The sequence below is a fragment of the Dendrobates tinctorius genome, unplaced genomic scaffold (genome assembly GCF_039654945.1).
Source record: "Dendrobates tinctorius isolate UK_male_01 unplaced genomic scaffold, ASM3965494v1 ptg000230l, whole genome shotgun sequence".
Lineage (NCBI taxonomy): Eukaryota > Metazoa > Chordata > Amphibia > Anura > Dendrobatidae > Dendrobates > Dendrobates tinctorius.
This window is the reverse complement of record NW_027361897.1, coordinates 6,244,018-6,267,559: the sequence shown is the minus strand read 5'-3', so window position 1 is coordinate 6,267,559 and position 23,542 is coordinate 6,244,018. Positions and strand designations below refer to the sequence as shown.

At 41.8% G+C, this 23,542-nt stretch overlaps 1 protein-coding gene across 1 annotated transcript in view; it reads left to right on the top strand.

Moving 5' to 3' along the window:
* LOC141059694 (uncharacterized) overlaps positions 1-23,542 on the top strand; it is a 57,226-nt gene that overhangs the window by 8,143 nt on the left and 25,541 nt on the right. Inside the window, exons 3-4 of the mRNA XM_073555808.1 lie at positions 5,167-5,227; positions 13,386-18,816. Coding sequence (XP_073411909.1) covers positions 5,167-5,227; positions 13,386-18,816 — 5,492 coding nt within the window. The remainder of the gene's footprint in view (positions 1-5,166; positions 5,228-13,385; positions 18,817-23,542) is intronic.

The following is a 23,542-nucleotide window of genomic DNA, read 5'->3' as shown; positions in this document are numbered from 1 at the left end:
ACTCTTTGAACCACATACATCTCTGAACCACATACACTCTTTGAACCACATACATGTATCAGATTCAGTGGCTGTGCAGACCTAGTAGTGCTTATTTTAGGAAAGGATTTTCTGGACATTTTCAGATTAAGACAGCTAGTGCACTTCATCATTTGACTACACTGGTTGATTTCAATTCCCATTCTAAGTTGAGCTAGCTTCCTTACTGCTTCTGGGTCTCTGTGCCCAAGACGTCTGTGCCATACATGTATACAGTTCTTATGTAGATTTTGTCTAGCACTGTACACTCTTTCTTTGCATTTTATCTGATAAAGTTCATTGTGGATTTTTCCATCTGTAAGAGTGTGAGCCTTCTTTAAGATAATGCAGCTGTTATTTTTAAAAGTAACTACAGTACCCTTTTGTGTGAGCTTCTTTACTGACAGAAATTTGCATTCAAGGCTGGGAACATGGAGAACATACTTTATTGGGATCTTTCTGCTTTGTGCTGAGGAAACTGGACAGTGTAGGTAGAAGTCTCCTACTCCTTCTGAAGTAATATAGTGACCATTAGCTAAGATGACCTTTTCTGACTTGCTTTCATTAAGGTCAGTTAAGAAATCCTTGTTATTTGTCATATGACTGCTTGCACCAGAATCTATACACCATATCTGCTTTGCAGATTGGCCTGTACTGGTATTTAAATGCAGTTTGAACACATGCAGAATCTTCCTTTACAGCTGTTTTAACCCTTTGATGACTGTTCTGCTTTTTACGCTGACTCATTCTTGCTTTCCAAATTTTGCAGTGTGCTTTAAGGTGACTGGGTTTTTTAAAGACAAAATATTCATCAGTTTATCTTAGATTGCTCATATATTTAGGGAAATCCTGTGTCTTAAATGCGGTTTCTGCTCTGGATTCATTACTACTGATTGCATGCTGCATTTTTCTCTTGGATTCATCCACAAGTTTGCCTTAAACATACTCTAGTGTCAGTCGTCATCTGGCCATGCATCTAGTGCAGTCATGAGTGTGTCATAACTCTCTGGAAGACCACTTAATAGAAGTGCAGCAACATGAAAATCTTTAACTTCTTCTCCAATACCCCTGAGACGCTCCACAATATCTAGGGTGTTTATTATATAGTCCTGCATGTTCGGTCCATCACTAAGCTTAGACTGATACAGCTTTCTCATGAGATAAAGCTTATTGCTGAGATTTGATCTTTCATGCACTTTCTGTAACTCATCCCACATCTCCTTTGCAGTTGCACACTTACATATATGCACAATCTGATTATTATCTACACTATGGGAGATCGTGCTTTATGCTTTCTGATCCTTCTCTAGCCAATCATCTGGTAATGGATGAGGCATTTGTTCTTGAGTATATTTCCACATACCATCTCATATGAGCAGCATCTTCACCTTGAAATTCCAGGACTGGTAGTTCTGGTTAGTGAGGCTTGGCACTGAGAACTTGACAGGATTGCTGTTAGTGGACATCATCTCTGTTGCTCTGTGCTGCTTTTGCTTTGGGCTTCTGTTGCTGTGTTACTCTGGGGTTCTGTGTCACTCTTGGCCCATAACCTGTTGGCAGCGGATTACTCATGATACTCTCCAAGCGTGTGACAACAGAGCTTCTTTATTCAGGAACAATTAGGAGCAATATATGATAAGCTTAATAGATCAGGAATAAATCATTTGTGTGTATCTGTGCAGCATCTACAGCAGACTGCTTCTGTCATACACAGACACAGGAAAAACAGTCACATGCTCTCTCCCTATGTGAACCTCTGGGAGTTTTTTTGTTCTAACTTTATGAACAGCATATGAATCTAGCAACTAAACACTCATAGACAGGAATGGAGTTGTTGCACCAAACATATTCCAACACTATGAGACCTTCATTCTGGCTCTCATAGACTTACATTGAATAATGACTTCTGGCTCGCCCAGCAAACACAGGAGCAACCAGCAGAAGACCGACCGATAACAGATAAAAGACTGCGGCTAGTAAGTATTTTACTAGGGGCAGGGACATGAATTAGTGAAACCACTAAGATGGTGTAATAAAAATATTGGTGTTGTGGTGCTTAAAGGCAACATAATTTATTTGATCAAAGTTAGTGTACGTGAGAGATTGTGCATTCTGCGCCTTCACATGCTTTGCACTTACTCCATACTTGGAAACTTTTTGTAATAGCTTAGTGGGATGGGTAAACAGGCTATTGCCCTATTCACTCGCCCTGAATGTACATCTGAACATGAAGTCTGTTTGGTGACCTGGCATGCCTGCATTATAAACAGGAAACCTCCTGGGAGCTTTTCTTTCCGGAGGCTTTTGCATCTCATTGGAGATTTCACAAGTTTTCTGGGACTCTCCTGGACAAAGTTGTGACCTACCGTATATACTCGAGAATAAGCTGAGGCACCTAATTTTGCTACGTAAAACTGGATAAGCTTATTGACTCGAGTATAAACTGGGCATGCATTGTCCCCTCATCCTTGTCCTGGTATGCGTGGCTCCCCCCGTCCTGTCCTTGTATGCGTGGCTCCCCCCGTCACTGTCCTGGTATGCGTGGCTCCCCCAGTCACTGTCCTGGTATGCGTGGCTCCCCCAGTCACTGTCCTGGTATGCGTGGCTCCCCCAGTCACTGTCCTGGTATGCGTGGCTCCCCCGTCACTGTCCTGGTATGCGTGGCTCCCCCGTCACTGTCCTGGTATGCGTGGCTCCCCCGTCACTGTCCTGGTATGCGTGGCTCCCCCGTCACTGTCCTGGTATGCGTGGCTCCCCTGTCACTGTCCTGGTATGCGTGGCTCCCCCGTCATTGTCCTGGTATGCGTGGCTCCCCCGTCACTGTCCTGGTATGCGTGGCTCCCCCGTCACTGTCCTGGTATGCGTGGCTCCCCCGTCACTGTCCTGGTATGCGTGGCTCCCCCGTCACTGTCCTGGTATGCGTGGCTCCCCCGTCACTGTCCTGGTATGCGTGGCTCCCCCGTCACTGTCCTGGTATGCGTGGCTCCCCCGTCACTGTCCTGGTATGCGTGGCTCCCCCGTCACTGTCCTGGTATGCGTGGCTCCCCCGTCACTGTCCTGGTATGCGTGGCTCCCCCCGTCACTGTCCTGGTATGCGTGGCTCCCCCGTCACTGCCCTGGTATGCGTGGCTCCCCCGTCACTGTCCTGGTATGCCTGGCTCCCCCGTCCTGTCCTAGTATGCGTGCCTCCCCCGTAGCTGTCCTGCTATGCATGGCTCCCCCCATCAATGTCCTGGTATGCGTGGCTCCCCCCGTTGCTGTCCTGGTATTGCGTGGCTCTGCTCATTAAGGTAGTGAATATGTGCTCCACGCCTATGGGAGTGGAGATGCGTGCATATTCATTACCTAATGAGCGGTGCCACATGATCGCTCAGCACATGAAGAACTGCAGGAAGCCGGCACCACAAGATGCTGCGAGAGCGTCGGGACTAACGAGATGCTATGAGGGCACGCTGGAGGGTGTGTAGGGAAGGTAACCTGACAGACGGACTTGTCTGTAGGGAGAAGGGACGGTTTGTGCACTGTAGACGGATGTTTGTAATGACAGAAGGGAAACAGCTGGGGAATATGGAAAAGGACTGCAGTACCTAAGTTTGACCACAAGATGGCAGGAGGGAGCATGAGAACAGGACTTGACAGTAGCTTAAGGCTACGAAGCTTATTCATGGGGGCGGGGAGACAGGAACACAGGAGGGGATTTCCCGAGCAGGGAGATAAATAGGACAGGACAGGGTTTCAGAGAGTTCCAGTCCCAGGAGGAACTCAGGAGGAGAAGAGACAGTGAAGGAGAACGAATAGCAGTGGAGAGCTCGACCAGGGGACTGAGGAGAAAAGAAGTCAGGGGGGTGGCCCCGACATGAAGAACCGCAGAACAGACGAGGCCCCGGGGGTACCAAATTGACGACCTCGGACTGGTGAAACGCTGGCGGTAGATAGGCCTAAGGCAGCCCCAGTGAAAGAGCTGTGAGGAACGTCACAACGACAGAAGGCAGGTGCAGGTACCCGGGCCTGAATACGGAGAGCTGTAAAGGTGCTGCGGTGTATGGTTACAGTCGTCAGGAGGACGACCAATAAACTCGGACCTGTTGTACCCGAAAATCTGCCTCCGTCTCGTCTGTGTCGTCTGTGCGCGGTAAGCAGTGGACCACCCCCCAATCTGGGCCCCTACTACAGGTGAGTAGGATCGGATGTCTTCTGGAAGCCAGTGGCTGCCGCTGTCACTGTACGCACTATAAGAGTAATGAATATTCATTTCTCCTTAGCAGCCGCACAGGCTTTAGCCACAGCTGCCGGCTCCTGCCTCTGTCACCCACTGCTCCACCGCTCCCCCTCCCCTGCCGGCTTTCTGGGACAATGACTCAGATTGGCCGAGAGCTCTTGTGCTCTTCTGTGAGAGAGACGCTGCCAGACATCTCTGGCAGTGACATATCTTGGAGAGGACACAACTAATGGATGTTGGGATCCAACAGGTTAGATCCTTTACTCCCTCGGCATCATCTGTTGCGGAAGAGTATATGACTCCCCTTATATACTACAGGATATTGGTGGGTTTATCCTTATTCAATCCACTGTGTATTAGGGGTCTTTACTCTTGTTAACAAGAGCTCATATTAATTGTCTAATACAAGCATATGCTTTAGTGATTTCCCAATAATACTTATAGTAATTCTCATGGCTCTTTTTCCTGATACAAAATCGTAATCTCTGTTCTTTATCTGACCTCATATTTTTATAGTTCTTTACATAATTTGCATTCCAGCATTAGCTTTTTTTGTGGTTGATGGAGTTGGAAACCGAGACTTCAGCACAGACTGAGACCCAGGAGAGCTGACGATGGAATTCGTCAGCTTGTTTTTGTCTGGTGCTCTCTTTGTGTTGTAATGTCTGGCTGCTCAGCTAAAACCTTCGTTTGCTCACAGAGACAGGTAAAATAGTATATGTTATCCGTAATGGGTTGCGAATGATCACCCCGTACCTTTCATTAGTAGACACTTTCCATGTTGCATTTTCAAGATGTCTTGTAGGAATTGTCAGAGGCTATTAAATCTAAAGGCAGCTGGTATCTGTATTTGTAAGCGCGAATGCTTTTCCTTAAAGTTTTTATGTACTAACTTTTAGTAACTTGAATATTTTCTTTTATTTCTGAAGATCTTCCTAATAAGACTGTCACAAGATCTGCAAATGAAATCAAGAACAAGTGCACATCCAAGTAAGACCAGAGATCATATATATACATATACACAGTGGCTTGCAAAATTAGTTATCCCCCTTGGCATTTTTTATGTTTTGCTACCTCTCAACCAGGTATTTCACTGTTTATGTTAGGGTTTTCATCAGTTCATGTAAAGAGCATGCCTACAACTGTCAACGTTTGGTTTTCTTATTATTGTGAAGCAAACAACACATAGGACAAAATACTGTATATACTCGCGTATAAGCCGAGATTTTCAGCCCATTGTTTGGGCTGAAAGTCCCCCTCTCGGCTTATATGCGAGTCATATACCTTGGGTCGGCGGGGGAGGGGGAGCGGGGTGTCAGAGATCATACTTGCCCCCCTGGCGCGTCTCTGCAGCCCCCCTGCTTTTCCCACGCCTTCCATCAGCGGTCACGTGGCACCGCTCGTTAAAGTCATGAATATGTGCATATTCATGACTTTAATGAGCAGTGCCATGTGACTGCTGAAGGAAGAGCTGCCGGAGACGCAGGGGCTGCAGAGACCGCGCCAGGAGGGGGTAAGTATATGCGATATTCACCTGTCCCCGGTCCATCGCTGCACGCTGCTCTGCCCTCCCTGTCCTCTGTCAGTGACGTTCAGGCAGCAGAGGGCGCGATGACAGTTAGTGCACGCTGCGCCCTCTGCTGCCTGAATGTCACTGACAGAGGACCCAGAAGACAGTGCGGGCGCAGCGATGGACCAGGGAAAGGTGAATATCGCAGGTGCTAGGGCCCTGAGCCGCCTGCTCAGGACACCGGCACCTGTCCCCCAGCGACGAGAGTTCAGTGTCATATTTTTTGTAATTTGCAGCAGCGTCATATGGGGGCATAATCTATTTAGCATTTTATGGGGCATCATATGGGGGCATAATCTATGGAGCATCTTATGGGGCATCTTATGGGGGCATAATCTATGGAGCATCTTATGGGGCATAATCTATGGAGCATCTTATGGGGCATAATCTATGGAGCATCTTATGGGGGCATAATCTATGGAGCATCTTATGGGGGCATAATCTATGGAGCATCTTATGGGGGCATAATCTATGGAGCATCTTATGGGGGCATAATCTATGGAGCATCTTATGGGGCATAATCTATGGAGCATCTTATGGGGGCATAATCTATGGAGCATTTTATGGGGGCCTATTCTATGGGGCAGCATATGGGGGCATAATCTATGGAGCAGCATATTGGGCATAATCCTTGAAGCATCTTATGGGGGCATAATCTATGGAGCAGTTTATGGGGGCATAATCTATGGGGCATCTTATGGGGGCATAATCTATGGGGCATCTTATGGGGGCATAATCTATGGAGCATCTTATGAGGGCATAATCTATGGAGCATCTTATGGGGGCATAATCTATGGAGCATTTTATGGGGCCATAACCTTTATGGAGCAGCATATGGGGCATATTATTCTATGGATCATCCTATGGGGCCATTATTAACCTTTGTGCAGCATTATATGGGGTGTATTTTGTATGGAGCATCTTATGGGGCCATTATGAACTGTATGGAGCATTATATGGGGCTTCTGATTCAATATGGATATTCAAAAACATTTAACCTACTGATGCCTCAATTAATTTTACTTTTATTGGTATCTATTTTTATTTTTGAAATTTACCAGTAGCTTCAGCATTTCCCACCCTGGGCTTATGCGCGAGTCAATAAGTTTTCCCAGTTTTTTGTGGCAAAATTAGGGGGTTGGCTTATACTCGGGTCGGCTTATACACGAGTATATACGGTAACTGAAAACTTCAGTGTGCATAACTATTCACCCCCTTAAAGTCAATGCTTTGTAGAGCTTACTTTTGTGGTAATTAGAGCTGCAAATCGCTTTGGATAAGTCTGTCTGAGTTTTCCACATCTTGCCCCTGGGATATTTTACCATTCCTCAAGTCAAAACTGCTCCAGCTCCTTCAAGTTAGATGGTTTCCTCTGGTGCACAGCAATCTTCAAGTCTGACCACAAATTCTCTGTTGCAAAATACAGGAATATTCTTAACCAAAACTTCTTTCTGTCTGTCAGCGATTTGAGACTGGGACGGAGGTTTGCCTTCAAATAAGACAATGCCTGTAGATAATCCCCCGATGTAACCTGAAAGATAAGAAAAATGAGTTAGATTATGCTCACCCGGGGATCCGGTCCAGTCCGATGGGTGTTGCGGTCCGGCACCTCCCATCTTCTAGAGATGACATCCTCCTTCTTACTTCTGCCGCGGTTCCTGCGCAGGCATACTTTCTCTGCCCTGTTGAAGGCAGAGTAAAGTACTGCAGTGCGCAGGTGCCGGACCTCTCTGACCTTTCCCGGCAGAAGTATGAAGGGGGACATTATCGCATGAAGATGGGAGGCGCCGGACCGGACCGCGACACCCACCGCAACCGCCCCCGCCCCCCGGTGAGTATAATCTAACTTGATTTTCTTATCTTCAGGTTACATCAGGGGCTTATCTACAGCATTACAGAATGCTGTATATAAGCCCCTGATGGTGGCCGCATCTTATAGGCCAAAAATGGGGTGACAGATTCCCTTTAATGTCTGGTCTTTACTCCAACACATTCACATATTTCTCTTTAAAACACTCGATTGGTACTTTAGCAGTATGCTTTGGGACATTGTCCTATTTGAAGGCAATCCCCAGTCCCAGTCTCAAATCACTGACAGACAAAGAAGTTTTTGTCAGGAATATTCCTGTATTTTGCAGCATCCATCTTCCCCTCAATTAGAACCACTTTCCCTGTCCCTGCTGCCGAAAAACATCCCCATAGCATGATGATGCCACCACCATGTTTCACTGTGAGTATGGTGTTCTTAGAGTGATGAGCTGTGTTGGTTTCCTGCCAGAAATAGCATTTACCTTGGTAGCTGAAAAGGTCAATTTTGGTCTCATCTGACCACAGCACCTTCTTCCAGACATTTGGGAAGTCTCCCCCATGTTGTTTGGCAAACTGAAAACAAGGCTTACAATTTTTTTGTGTAACAAAGGCTTTTTTTCTGCCCACTCCTCTATAAAAGCCTCCTCTATGGAGTGTATGGCTTATGGTGATCTTATGAACAGATATTCCTGTCTCTGCTTGGGAACTCTGCAGCTCCTTCAAGGTTACCTTTGGTCTCTGTGCTGCCTCTCTCATTAATGCCCTCCTTGCCCGGGCTGAGAGTTTTGGTGGGCGATCCTCTCTTGGCAGGTTTGTTGTGGTACTATGTTCTTTCCATTTGATGATAATGGATTTGATGGTGCTTCAAGGGATCAACAGAGATTGGGATATTTAATTATAACCCAATCCTGACTTGTAATTCTCAACAACTTTGTCCCTGAATTGTTTGGAGATCTCATTGGTCTTCATGGTGGTGTTTGGTTAGTGGTGCCTCTTTCTTAATGGTGGTGCAGCCTCCGTGGCCTTCCAGAAAAGGTAAAGTGTATATACTGACAGACCATATGACACTTAGATTGCACACAGGTGGACTTCCTTTCACTAAGCATGTGACTTATGAAGGTAATTGCTTGTTCCTGAATTTTTTAGGGCCTTCAATGCAAAAGGGGTGAATACATGTGCACATGCCAATTGTTAGATATTTGATCCTACAAATTTAATTTATGTCCATATTTTTCTGTGGTTTTTTTTTTAAATTACTTTCTGTTGGTTATGAGTGTAGTAATCACTGAAACTAGGGATTTAGCTGAAGAATATATGAAAAATATTTGCAAAAATGTTTCACATGTAGTGTACATATAACTCCTTCCTCTTAGGCCATGTTCAGTATTTGGTCAGTATTTTACCTCAGTATTTGTAAGTCAAAACCAGGACTGGGTGAAAAATACAGAAGTGGTGATGTGTTTGTATTAGGGTATGTGCACATGTTGCGGATTTGTCTGCAAATTTTTCCGCACAGAATCCGCATCTCTTGGCAGAAAACACAGGTGCGTTTTTGATGTGGTTTTTCATGCGCTTTTTTCATGCAGATTTGTATGCGTTTTTGTAAGCTAAATAAAGATATGTTATTTAACAAAAAAAAAAAGATTTGTGATGTCATTTCTGTCCAAACTCCTCATTTACCTTTGTCTAAACCACATACACAGATAGATAGATAGATAGATAGATAGATAGATATCGGATAGATACATAGATATATCTATCCATATATCTATCTATAGATATATCCATAGATGTATCTATAGATGTATCTATAGATATATCCATAGATATATCTATATCTATAGAAATATCTATAGATATATCTATGTCCGTAGATATATCCATAGATATTTCCATAGATATATCCATATCTGTGTTTATTAATGAACAATATGTTTCATTTAAAAAAAAATGAAAAAAAATAATGGCGTGGGCTCCCGCAAAATTTTCTGTGCCAAAGGGGGAAAGCCGACGGCCGGGGGCCAATATTTGTAGCCTGGGAAGAGGGTGATACCCATGGCCCCTTTCCGGGTAATGAAAATCAGCCCGCAGCTGTCTGCGTAGCCTTTACTGGCTATTAAAATAGGGGGACCCCAAAAAAATGACGTGGGGTCCCCCTATATCTTATAGCCAGAAAGGCTATGTAGACAGCTGCGGGCTGATATTCATAGCCTAGGAAGGGGCCATGGATATTGCCCCCCCCCGGCTACAAATACCAGCCTGCAGCCGCCCCAGAAATGGCGCATCTCTAAGATGTGCCAATTCTGGCACTCAGCCCTTCTCTTCCCGCTCCCGTGTAGCGGTGGGATATGGGGTAATAAGGGGTTAATGTCACCCTGCTATTGTAAGGTGACCTTAAGCCCGGTTAATAATGGACAGGTGTCAATAAGACACCTATCCATTATTAATCTTCTAGTTTGAAAGGGTTAAAAAAACACACACATAAGACTAAAGTATTTCAATGAAATAAAACACAACATAGTTTTCATATTTTTATTACACGCCCATATCCGAGCGACGCCCACGGTTTCCTGTAAAAAAATAAACCAACTGTATACTTCCTGTCCGACGCAGTCCATTTAATAACGAGTGTCCCACGACGATTTCTCCTATAGAACAGTGACATCAGGTGATGTCACTGCTCTATAGGGCCTCCCAGTGATGAACTGACAGGAGACAATGGCTCCTGCAGTGCATCACTGAGGTTACCTGAGTTCAGGCTCTCACTTTACACCTGATGTCAGTGTTCTACACCGAAGATCGTTGTGGGACCCTCATTATTAACTGGACTACGTAAGGTAAGTATAGGTTATTTTATTGTTTTATTTTTATTAAAGGAGACGAGGGCTTCGGGGATTAGGTGATTGGTAATTATATACTCTATGTTATGTGTTGTATGTTATATGTATGTTTTGTATGCTATATGTTGTATGTTCTGTATGTTTGTTTTTTTTTTGGGTTTTTGTTTTTTACATTCAACACATTAGCCGGATGATGGGACTACTACTGTTCCATCATTGGCTAATGTGTCACTCACTCTCCTTGTAGCAGGCATAGCCCGATGGGACAACAGACCCCCAGACAGCCCCGCAGACCCCCCGCATAGCCCTGCAGACCCCCCCCGCACAGCCCGCAGACACTCTGCACTGTCCCATCAGACCCCCCGGACAGCCCCACAGACACGCACACACACATACACGCAGTCACCGCCTACACACCATACATGCACAGTCACCGCCCACACTCTTTCCTCCTCCCAATCTGCAGCGTTTCATCCGCAGCAAAACCGCAGATCTCTTTTAGACCTGTGATTTTGCTGCGGATGTGCCCGACTCAATGCAAGTCAATATGTGCAGAAACGCTGCAGATCCGCACGAAGAATTGACGTGCTGCAGAAATGAACCCTCAGCGTTTATGCTGCGAATTTTTCGCAGCATGTGCACAGCGTTTTTTGTTTTACATAGAATATAAAGGTAATGTACAACGCAGAAGATTCTTCTGCTGATCTGCAGGGCCAAATCCGCTGCTGATCCGCAGTAAAATCAGCAATGTGAGCACATACCCTTATACTTTTACTGTGATTGTTACGCTCCTGGTGTTTGTTTATATATACTGATGTAAAATACCGAATGTGTGAACGTGGTCTTACTCATATAACCTCTGCAAACCCTGATGCCATATGAGTTTTCGTCATAATTCATCAAATTAATTTCCTTTCAACATTTGCTCCTATATATTAATATGTTTGCACTTTTTTACATTCCTTTTAAGAGACATGAATCTACGATATATATTAATATCTTTTATATTAACTAAATATAAAAGTTTAAATCACCCGTCCTTTTTTCTCAAATGTGAATACAAAAATTTAAAAAATGTACCCATTTGGTATTGTTGTATGTGTAATTACCCAAACTAATAAAATATGATCATGTATCCCAGAGCAGAGCGGATGCCATAGAAAGTCATAATCCTGTCTCCTAACCTGTGCATTTCTAAGTGGTGGGGTTCTCAGGACCCAGACTCACACCAATGTGCTCATAATTAATGAAGCTAAAACATGATATATCCCAAAAGTTAAAAAATATCTTAATTATTTAATAGTGCTACTGCCTGCGCCTCGTCAGTACTGTGGTTCCTGCATGGCCGCGCACTCATGATGGCTGGTAACAAAAACTCCTAGTATATCCTTACCATTGTTAAAGACATACTGGGAGCTGAAATTTCATGCAGCACAATTGTATATTGGGCTGACTAGACATTGCAAGTGCTCGTTGTACTAAACTTAGTGATGTACTAACGATGGTTCTGGTGATGTAGTTGTGTACCGACAGTGGTTCTGTTGACGTAGTCATCTAGATGTAGCAATATTTAATATATTAGACCTGATAGTAGATCATTATAGGGTCAGCGTGCCAAACTAAAAATATAGCTGTCTGAATGAAGCTATATATGTCAGCTGAACAAGTATTTGTCTAAAGCATCCATACACTATAGACAGCGGTCCCACCATTTGGCTGGCAGCTATCTCACCCAACTCTCCCATACACAGTAGCTCTTACTTTGTTGAGCGCTCTTGTGTTCCCTATAAGAGAACATCTCTGGTGGTGTGCTTTTCTTTTACAAAGCAAAAGGATCCGCAGTCCCAAATCGGACATGCTGGATCCTAATCTCCCTTACAATCATTAGACTTTCTGTCTATCTCTGGGTTCTGCCAACTTTAGTATAATGTGTATGAATTCAGTAAAGTTCAGCTTCCGTACCGAACACCTACCGTTCGGCCACTGACTTCACCAGGAAGTCCGTGTTAAATCTGCTTTGGCACGTGAAAGCTACTTTGTGATTCCTTGTTATGGGACATTACTGTTTGGGTCCGGCTCCCTGAACACCGGGTGTTTGTCATGCTGCCATTTGCAAACACCGCATGTGATTGGCAGTGAAATCATCCCCTCCTGTCAGAGAGCCGCGGTTCCCACGCTGTCAAAAGACAGCGTGAGCGCTCAGCTGTAATCGGATGTATAAAGTTTTCCTCCGGTCACTGGTGTCAGCGGATGGGACTACAGCTCCCATCATCGGACACCTGTTGCCCCTAATAACAGCGAGAGGAGGAGCGGCTAATGGGTGTATTCATTAGCCGGCAACTGCGTTGTAAATAAATAATTATTAAAAAAACGGCATGGGTTCCCCTGTATTTTTGATAACCAATCAGGCAAAACTCACAGCTGTGGGCTGCAACCCTCAGCTGTCAGCTTCATCAAGGCTGGTTTTCAAGACTAGAGGGGTTCCCACGCTGTTTTTTTAAATTATTTAAATAAATAATTTAAACTATCGGCATGGTGTCCCTCCATTTTTGACAACCAGCCTTGCTAAAGCAGACAGCTGGGGGCTGGTATTCTAAGGCTTGTAAGGGGTTATGGATGTTGGCTCCCCCAACCTAAAAATAGCAGCCCGCATCTGCCTAGAAAAACCTGAACATGTTAAAAGAAGCTCAGAAAACTGAACATATGTTCAGCAGGTGCAGATGTTCTTTCTTTTTAGTGTTTAATTAGCGCTTTTTCAAATGGATTACATAGCAGATCTGCCTTTAACAGATATCATGTGGACATAATTCAAACTGAGTATCAGTAAGGAGCGTGACCACTTAAAGTGCCTATGGCAGCCTAAATGCCAACTAAAGCCCTGATTTAAGTTGAAATCTTTCAATTTATTGAAAACTTTTTGTATTTTTAGTGTCGCCACAACAAATGAAGCCATCTACCATCATGAATTTAGCCAAAGTCTTCATCAGGAAGTGGAATTCCATGAATCAATCATTACCGCAGAGAGTTCAGTGGAGACTTCGTTACATCGCTTTACTATGGAGTCTAATATTGACAATACTGCTGAACTCTTACCATCCGGAGGGATTCATAGTCATCACCATGGCATAAAAACTGCCGTCAGTGAGACTTCCCCACCACAGCTCACAAGTACTGGTTTTAATCCAAAGGGCAATGTTGATTTAATTAAAGACCATCCAAGCTCATCATCAACATACTGTCAAGGAAAGGAGCTAAGAATAAAATCAACCAAAAAATTGGCCCAACCAGGTTTGGACCTACCTGAAGGTGTTTTGGACATGGGTGGAAAAGAGCCTCATGACAATGTCACCTCGGATCTCTACAGCGATGGAACAAATGGAATACATCTGGAGACACAAAACTGCTCAGAAGACATTGAACAGATAGCCAATCTTGAGAGAAAAGCAGATGATCATGAAGATCTTTACGCTGATTCCAATCTTTATGAAAGAAAACAACGTACATTTGCTTTCGATTTTAGACAAGAGCTCAGATTAAAAATGGAAATGACAGATGATACACTGCTCAAGAGCAAAGTATGGAATGTACCAAACCCCGCTAAAAAACACAGAAAACTGTCTGGAATGAAATTAGAACCTGGAAACGTCAAACAGATAGAATCCACCAAGGAAGGTGATTATATACAAACTGGTCATGGAAAAAATGATGAAGAAACATTCATACTGAAAAATACAGAACATAAAGGACAGATAAATGGTCCTCACAGGCAGGATGTAGTCACTTCTCAAACATTTATAGATGTTCCAACAGATCATGTAAGCAATGCGACAGATGACATAAGATTCAATGAACTTCAAGATAATAAGACAAGTGATGATATTACTGTGAAACATGCTGCCTGCTATGCAGATCAAACCCAAAAGATGTCTCACCATGGTTTTAAAGAAGAAAATCAATGTGAAGGTGAAGCAGCAAATGATAAAACACTGAAAGATGAAGTTTACCTCAAAACAGTTAACAACAAGAACAATCAGAAATTAGATGTAGAAAGTAATGCAAGTAAATCATTTAATGACAATGCAAGCTCGAAAGTAAAATATGATAGCATTTCGGGCATTACGGGTATGTGCCCTTTAGGGATCAACTCCAGTAAAGTTACATTCTTATCTCTACAAGATGAAAATAGTAAGAATATGGACAAACCTCAAGGTTATTTCAAGACATTATCTTCTGAGGGAGACAGTCTATGTCTAGAAGGTATAAGTTGTGAGAATATAAACAATCCATCTCAAGGTTATTGCAGGACATTATCTTCTGATGGAGACAGCCTTTCTCTTGGAAGTAGAAGTATTGAGGATATGAACAATCCATCTCAACGTTATTTGAAGACATTATCTTCTGATAGAGATAGCCAGCCATCTCCTCAACCGAATATACCAACATTAGCTTCACAAGATTTAGAAAATCCAGAGTATCATCCTCAAATTTGCTCAAACATTGTTGTTATTGGTAGGATAGAAAATAATGATTGGAATGCTAGAGTCATTGACATTTTAAGAAACAATATTACAGATCAGCTTGAATTCCAAAAAAACGGAGCTCTTTTAACCATTTGTTCTGAAAAGGAATATTCTGAACAGTCATTGACACCTCAAGAACTAAGTAGTAGTCAATGCTATGAGATTAATAGTGTTTCTTCAGAAAGTGACTTAATATCTACTGGTTCTGCTACTGTTAATGATGGAATAGCAAGGAAAATTTCTAGCAAGGGTATCATAAAAGATTTCAATGATACTGGACAATCGGCTTTGGCTGATGAGCATCATGCTAAACATGAACCCCCAGAAGAACACCAGGAGGATTACTTTGTCATCGACCAGGAAGACCAGATTTCCTCAAATAATCTAAGTGTTAACAAGCATTGCAGAAGGGATAAAATTAATATCATAGAAATAACAATGAAACCAGTTCATTCACATGCCAAAAACTCTGGGACAACAATTCAGAAAGAATTTCCAGAAAAGGAAGACTCATCTGAGATTGTGCTGCAAGCTAGGTCAAACAGAAACCACAATGACAGTGTCACAAGTTCTAAAATGAAAAGTAATGAAAGTCTACAAATTAATAGTTCACCAATATCCATCAGATCTGTTCTCTCCATAAACTCTTCTAACCGGGCCAACAAGACCACATGTGCTTTGTCTGAATCTTCTTTATCCAGTCCAATCAAATTTTTCTCTCCATGTGAATTTGATGAGTTTACATCTACATTTCCTGATGCTTCCAACCAGAACCTGAAGAATTTCCCTGACATTTCCCACCAGTGCAAACCCATCTCTGTACATTCACTTGACCATTACAACAACATTTCTCTAGATCTTCATAATAAATGGCAAAGCACCCGTCCTCATGCGTTGTACCAGTCGAAAAGCAATTCATTTAATTTGTCCGAAATCACCTTGGATGATTCACCTAATCAGTGTACAGTCACCATTTCAGATTTGAACCACTCCATGGTAAGCCTTTTAGATCCTTCCAGTCAATTCAGAACTACAGTTCAAGAATCATCTTTTGAGAGCACAATCACTTGTCTTGAAACATCTGACCAGTTCACAAGCATCTCTCAAAATTCAACCTACAAGGACCCAAACAAATCATCTGATTCCTCTGCCTTCTGCACAACAACACCTTCAGATCCATTTTTTCATCACAGAAATAACACATCACTTTCATCTTACCAAGGCAATTTGAATTCTATACAAACATCTGATCAATGTTCAATCATTAATTCTGATTTCGCATTCAATTGCAGTACATCTTTAAATATATCTGACTTTACCAGCCGTCTTGAATACAACTCGCCTGATTTTCCGGAACTTTTCACAAGCTCCTCTTCAGGTTCATCTAATAACTGCTACAATATTGCTCCAGATCCATTTAACCAGTGTACACCGTCCATTCTTGATTCAACCTACAAGAGGAAAAATGGTTCTTTTCATCAGCTCTACTCATCTGATTCCTCTAACTTGTGCACAATGACCAGTTCAGATCCATCTGACCCATGCAAACATGACATAACACAATTACTTGACCAGGTCAAAATCAAATGTCTAGATACAGTAGATCAGTGTTCGACTACGAGTCCGGATTCAACACTCCAACACACTGGCAATTCTGTAAATCCATTTGAACAATGTACAACTTACTTTTCTGATTTAACCAATCATTGCAAAAACAAGTCATCTGACTTGTCCCACCAGTGCACAATCACTTCTTCAGACCTAGCCAATTATCGGCCAGTTATTACGCCAGATTCAGCTCATGACTGTGGGTTCACTTCTGGAGGCCTATCTGATAAGTATACAACAACCTCTTCTCATTTAACCTACGAAGGGACAAAGAACATCGCTAATTTGTCTAACCAGTGTGTGATCAACTGCTCTACCTTATCAAAGCAGTCCACTTCTCCACACTCATCAGATCAGTACACAATAATTTCTCCAGATGCACCTGTTCAGTGCACAACCACTGCTCATCCAACTTATCAATGCACAACCAACTCTTTGGATCAATCTGATCAGTGCACAACCATTGCTCTAGATTCTTCTGATCAGTGCACAACCATTGCTCTAGATTCATCTGATCAGTGCACAACCATTGCTCTAGATTCATCTGATCAGTGCACAACCATTGCTCTAGATTCATCTGATCAGTGCACAACCATTGCTCTAGATTCATGTGATCAGTGCACAACCATTACTCTAGATTCATGTGATCAGTGCACAACCATTGCTCTAGATTCATGTGATCAGTGCACAACCATTGCTCTAGATTCATGTGATCAGTGCACAACCATTGCTCTAGATTCATCTGATCAGTGCACAACCATTGCTCTAGATTCATCTGATCAGTGCACAACCATTGCTCTAGATTCATCTGATCAGTGCACAACCATTGCTCTAGATTCATGTGATCAGTGCACAACCATTGCTCTAGATTCATCTGATCAGTGCACAACCATTGCTCTAGATTCATCTGATCAGTGCACAACCATTGCTCTAGATTCATCTGATCAGTGCACAACCATTGCTCTAGATTCATCTGATCAGTGCACAACCATTGCTCTAGATTCATCAGATCAGTGCACAACCATTGCTCTAGATTCATCAGATCAGTGCACAACCATTGCTCTAGATTCATGTGATCAGTGCACAACCATTGCTCTAGATTCATGTGATCAGTGCACAACCATTGCTCTAGATTCATCAGATCAGTGCACAACCATTGCTCTAGATTCATCTGATCAGTGCACAACCATTGCTCTAGATTCATCTGATCAGTGCACAACTATTGCTCTAGATTCATCTGATCAGTGCACAACCATTTCTTTATATTCATACAAAAATATACCTTCACTTCTTAATTCCTACCAACATACATGTTCTCCAACTCCATCCCATCATTTCCTAACCAATTCTTATGAAACATCTGACCTTCATACAAATGCGTCTGATCCATCTTGCCAAACTCCTCTTCCTGATTTAAGGAAACAATGTGTAATAAACACTGAAAACCAACCATTACTGTGCAACATTAACTCTGACCAATCCTTAAATGTCTCAGCTTCTGACATATCTGATTCGCGCACAAAAGATCCAATTTATGAATTTAAAACCACATCTTCACGAACTGAAGAAATGGAATCCTCTCATGGATCCTCCTTTCAGTGCACTTTTGATCTTCCTAATGGCATAAATCAATTAACAAAAAATTCTCCAAATCAATGTAATCAGTATATGGACAACGCTAATGACCCCAGCAACCGGAGCTCAACCTGTCATCAGAACATATCTACTTCTGATGCTTCTCGTCACTGCGTTGCCTATTCAAACTTCCATACAGTCTCTGAATATGATTTACACAAGTCACGTGCAACCACTTTACAAAATTCATCTCAACAGAGCACGACCTCACCCCCAGATCTTCACATATCCTCCGATCCTGATCTACCTGGTAGGTCTGCAACCTTCTTCAGTGATTCAGATTTACCGGAATCTTCCACAACCATCAACCCAATTACAATCTGTCAGGATACGATCACTTCAATGCAGTCATCAGACCAATGCACTAACATTTTTGTGAATTCTCAGCTGTCTGAATATAATATAGATTGCAGATCTTTCAAAGAGCCAACACAAGATGAATATGGACGTGTAATTAAACAGCATGAATGTTCCTTTTTAGGAGAAGTTAGGAGAATATACTTAGATAATCAAGGCAAAGGCTTTTCATTATTAGACTCTGGGATTGTTTTAAGAAAAAGAGTACATCGATGGAAAAATGTTACCCTGATGATAATGGTAAGTTTACTGCTATACTAGTAAGTTTACTTGTACTAATACTAAAGAATACTACTAATACTACTACTACTACTGTAAAACTACTACTACTACTACAAAACTACTACTACTACAAAACTACTACTGATTCCACTACAAAACTACTACTACTACTACAAAACTACTACAAAACCACAACTACTACTGCAAAACTACTAATTCTACTACTTTAAAACTACGAATACATAGCCAGGAATGTGGATATACAAAAATACCATAATTTAATTAGGGACACTCTCTGTCCAAATAGCATATCATCAAGAAAATATGAGAGTTTAAATTCCCTCCAAAGAAAGGAAAATATCAGAAAAATACTAATAATACATTTTGTCGTCTATACAAAAAGTTCACTTTATTAAATATAAAAACAGTTCATCAAATGACAAAACATACAATTACAAAAAATATTATACAAATGTAAGAGGCAGATAATGATGCAACCGTGGTTGTGACATGGAGACATATGTAAACAAGGGACCAGAAACTCCCATGTAAAAATCAATAATTATAATGCTAACAACAATAAGTGTCATCTATTAAATATTAATGTAAACATAAATAGAAAATTATTTTAAATTTTAATAGAGACACACTACCTTAAAAAGAGGGGAGGAAACATCCCAGTATAATCCATTAAGTAGTGTTAGCAAAAAAGATCATGTGTATAAACATCAAGAGTTCCCTTACCCATAATAAAGAAATGTCGCCACGTCACACAAAACACCCCGACGCGCGTTTCGCACCTCGCTTCCTCGGGGGGCGATATAATCCCTCCTGAAATTGTTCACCTTAAATAGGCCCTCATATATGAGCCGGATCCAATCGCTCTGTGTAAAACGAGCGCATGGAGTCCGGCACCACTACATCACTTCCGGCGTCGGGCGTGCCATGTCCCAGGAGCAATTGCTCCACTGACGTCAGTGGAACATGGGCGCGTCATATCGACACCTTCCGTGATGAGGGTAACCTAGGAGCCGCCGTCAACATGCGCACACACAGAGCGATAATATTGAAGAAACAACCAATAATGATGAAATCCATATAAGATACAAAAACCGCATATCAAACTAAAACCCATACATACAAACTGCATAAATGCAAATATATACATTATTATATTTATATGTTATATATTAAATTAAATTATACCGCATCCATGCATATTATCAAGAGATAATAGACATACTAAACACCCCCACTGAAACGCATATACAAACAATAAAAACACATATAAATATACAAAGGAGGAAAAAAAAAAAAAACAACTTTTTAATAATAAACAAAAAATAATAATAATAACATATAATATACAAAAAACACAAAACAACACTCATATGGAAAACATGAAAGCAAAATAGAGATGGTTCCAATCCAGAAGATAAAGGGCCCATTCAAACGAACAAATCATCTGCTGCAATACTGTGAATATAAAATACAAAAATACATACAATTAAAATCAGGGAGAATAAAAAGACTCACATAAGCGAATATTGACTAATGAGATGCAAGGCTGAAAATAACACATGCACATACATAAGCCATGTGTATATATGTGCACATAAATTGTGCACACAATATTACCAATATATAGGTGAATATTTGTCAAACAAAAGCAAAAAGAGAAATATATACAAAAAAATATAAATAAAATCAAATAAATTGGAGGAGGAAAATGGGGGGTGGAAAAACCATATAAAATGAATCACATATCACAAAAAAGATGAGAAACTAAGTTTCTCATTTAATCCACATGGTGTCATTGTGCCCAACCTCACAATCCACTTACATTCAAGTTGGGATAATTTACGTTTCAAATTACCACCCCTAATCCCTCCATGGATACGGTCAATCCCCCGTACCTTGAGTAGGTCCGGGTTGGATGCATGTTTTAACCTGAAGTGACGTGGGATGGTCTTCAAAGAGGCTATATCCTGAACAGTTGGAGCTGACATAATGTCCCTTACATGTTCCCTCACACGCACTCGCAATTCGCGAGATGTAAGACCCACATATATTAACCTGCAAGGGCAAGTTGCATAATATACAACAAAATCACTCGTGCAGGAAATATATTCACGAATTTTATAGGTCTGTGTTCCATCCGAGGAACAAAATGTAAAGGCCCTCTCGATGTTCCTGCAAGAAATACAAGTACCACAGGGAAAACATCCCACCCGTGGCCTTCCCGTATAAAAAGGCAAAGATGGACGGGAAACATAGTGACTCTTCACTAGTAAATCCTTAAGATTATTACTCTTTCTAGCTGTCAAAAGTGGTTTTTCCGGCAATACCTTACCCAGTACAGAATCAGTTTTTAAAACAGACCAATGTTTATTCAGGATCCCTCTAATAGCGTTCCACCTATTATTATAGGTTGAAATAAACCTGACGTTATTAATATCATCAGTCTTCCCCCTACTGCCGGACAGAAGCTGTCCACGGTCCGATGTTTTAGCACGTTGATATCCACGTTTTATGCAACGCCCACTATACCCCCGTGCAAGAAACCTCGATCGAAGGTCAGCAGCCTGAGTCTCAAAACGCTCCATGCTGGAGCATAGGCGTCTGATCCTCAGGAACTGACCAATCGGTATAGCCTGCACAGTAGATTGAGGATGGGCCGATGCAGCATGCAGAAGTGCATTAACTGATGTCTTTTTTCTATATACGTCAGTCTGGATCTGAAAATCATTAGAAATCTCAATCTGGATATCCAAAAAATCGATCTTCTGCCTATGGGATCTATAAGTAAGTTTAATATTATACCTATTGTTATTCAATTGTGACATAAAGGTACCAAGATCACTTTCAGTACCTTGCCAAATAATCAATAAGTCGTCAATGTACCGATGCCAGCACTGCACCTGGAGGACGGCCGGAGCACCGTCCCCAAACAACTCCCTCTCCCAGAAACCGAGAAAAAGATTTGCGTAGGACGGCGCACAGGCCGCCCCCATCGCAGTGCCCCGCCTCTGCACAAAAAACAATCTTTAAAGGTAAAAAAATTATGCCGAAGAACAAACTCCAAAAGCTCCAAGACCAAAGATCGAATTGATGAATCCAAATTACTGGTATTCAAAAAGAACTCAGCAGCCCTGAGTCCATGATCATGACCAATACATGTGTACAGAGATTCTACATCCGCTGTGACCAGCATCATGTCCGGCTCAAGGGAAAGACCATCAAGTCGCCGCAAAATATCATTAGTGTCCCTGACGTAGGAGGGTAGTGTCTCCACCAATGGATGTAAATAATATTCAATAAAACGACAGATGGGGTCGCACAAACCCCCTACGCCAGAGACAATAGGACGACCCGGTGGAACCAAGGGATCCTTATGCACCTTAGGTAAAAAGTATAGGGTAGGTATAACCGGATATTGTACCCAAAGTCCATCAAAAATTTTTTTCGTAATAATCCCCTCTGATAATGCCCTATCAAGAATCCGAAACAGTATTTTTTGATATTCAGAAACCGGATTACTAGGCAGAGGTGAATAAGACTCAGTATCCTTGAGATGTCTAAATGCCTCATGCTCATACATTTTAACAGGCCAAACCACCACATTCCCCCCTTTATCCGCCTGTTTAAAAACTACATCATCCAGGTCCCTCAACTGACACAAAGCTTGTCGCTGGGGCCTAGTTAGATTGTCCCCAATCCGTCCAGTAGGGACCATCTTAAGATCCTGAGTAACCAATCTACAGAAAATATCAATTTGTGGACAAAGTGAAAAAGGGGGAAATGTTGTAGATTTAGGAAGAATGGACGCAGGATAATTACCTGCGGATGGACCCAAACTCTCATTCTCTAATTCTTCAAGGATACGGATTGCCTCCTGCTCTGCCATACTGTCCGGATCTTGATTAAATTTGTTCCCCAGATGTAATCTTTTTAACACAAGTTTTCTCAAAAAGAGATGTAGATCTTTTACTGTTGTAAAGAAATCATAATTATTATTTGGGACAAAGGATAACCCCAATTGAAGAACCTCACATTGATCTTCACTCAAAATATGTGATGAAAGATTAATTACCTCCAACTTATTCCCTTTACTCTTCTTCTCCATAGACTGTGGTGGAGTAATTTTTCTCTTATTAACATTCTTGCCTCTAGGCCAATTCCCAGATTTTTTCGTACCAAAACGCTCCAACAAATTAAGACTGGTACTAGTCCCCACTACAGAATCCTCTTCCACAGAAGACATTGAGGAAAATGAGTTAGTACGATTCCCCATAGCGGGTATTTTTGATTTTTTAAAGTACGTTTGACGCCACTTGTAAACATACTTTGTTTTAAAATCATTAGAGTCCCTTTGATATTTTTTACTCTTAATTTGTACCAACTCCTTTTCCCATTTAGCAAAATCAGACTCCAATTCCTCATTCAATTTCGATAATGACTCCGGGGAAAGAGATTTAATCAAAGTCTCTTGAATAGATTTAATCTCAATTTCAACCTCTTTAATTGAGGATTCATTATGTTGTATGAGCAATTTCATAAAGCCTATGGAGCAATTAGAAGCTAGCTCCTCCCATTGTTGTTTAAAAGTCTCATCCTCAATTTTAAAGGAGGGAAACACTTGTATTCGCAGACCTCTATGAATCAAACATTTTGCAACATAACGCTGCAAAAAGGCCTTATTCCACCACCACTTCATATGTTTGTTTGACAAATTTCGTAGCCT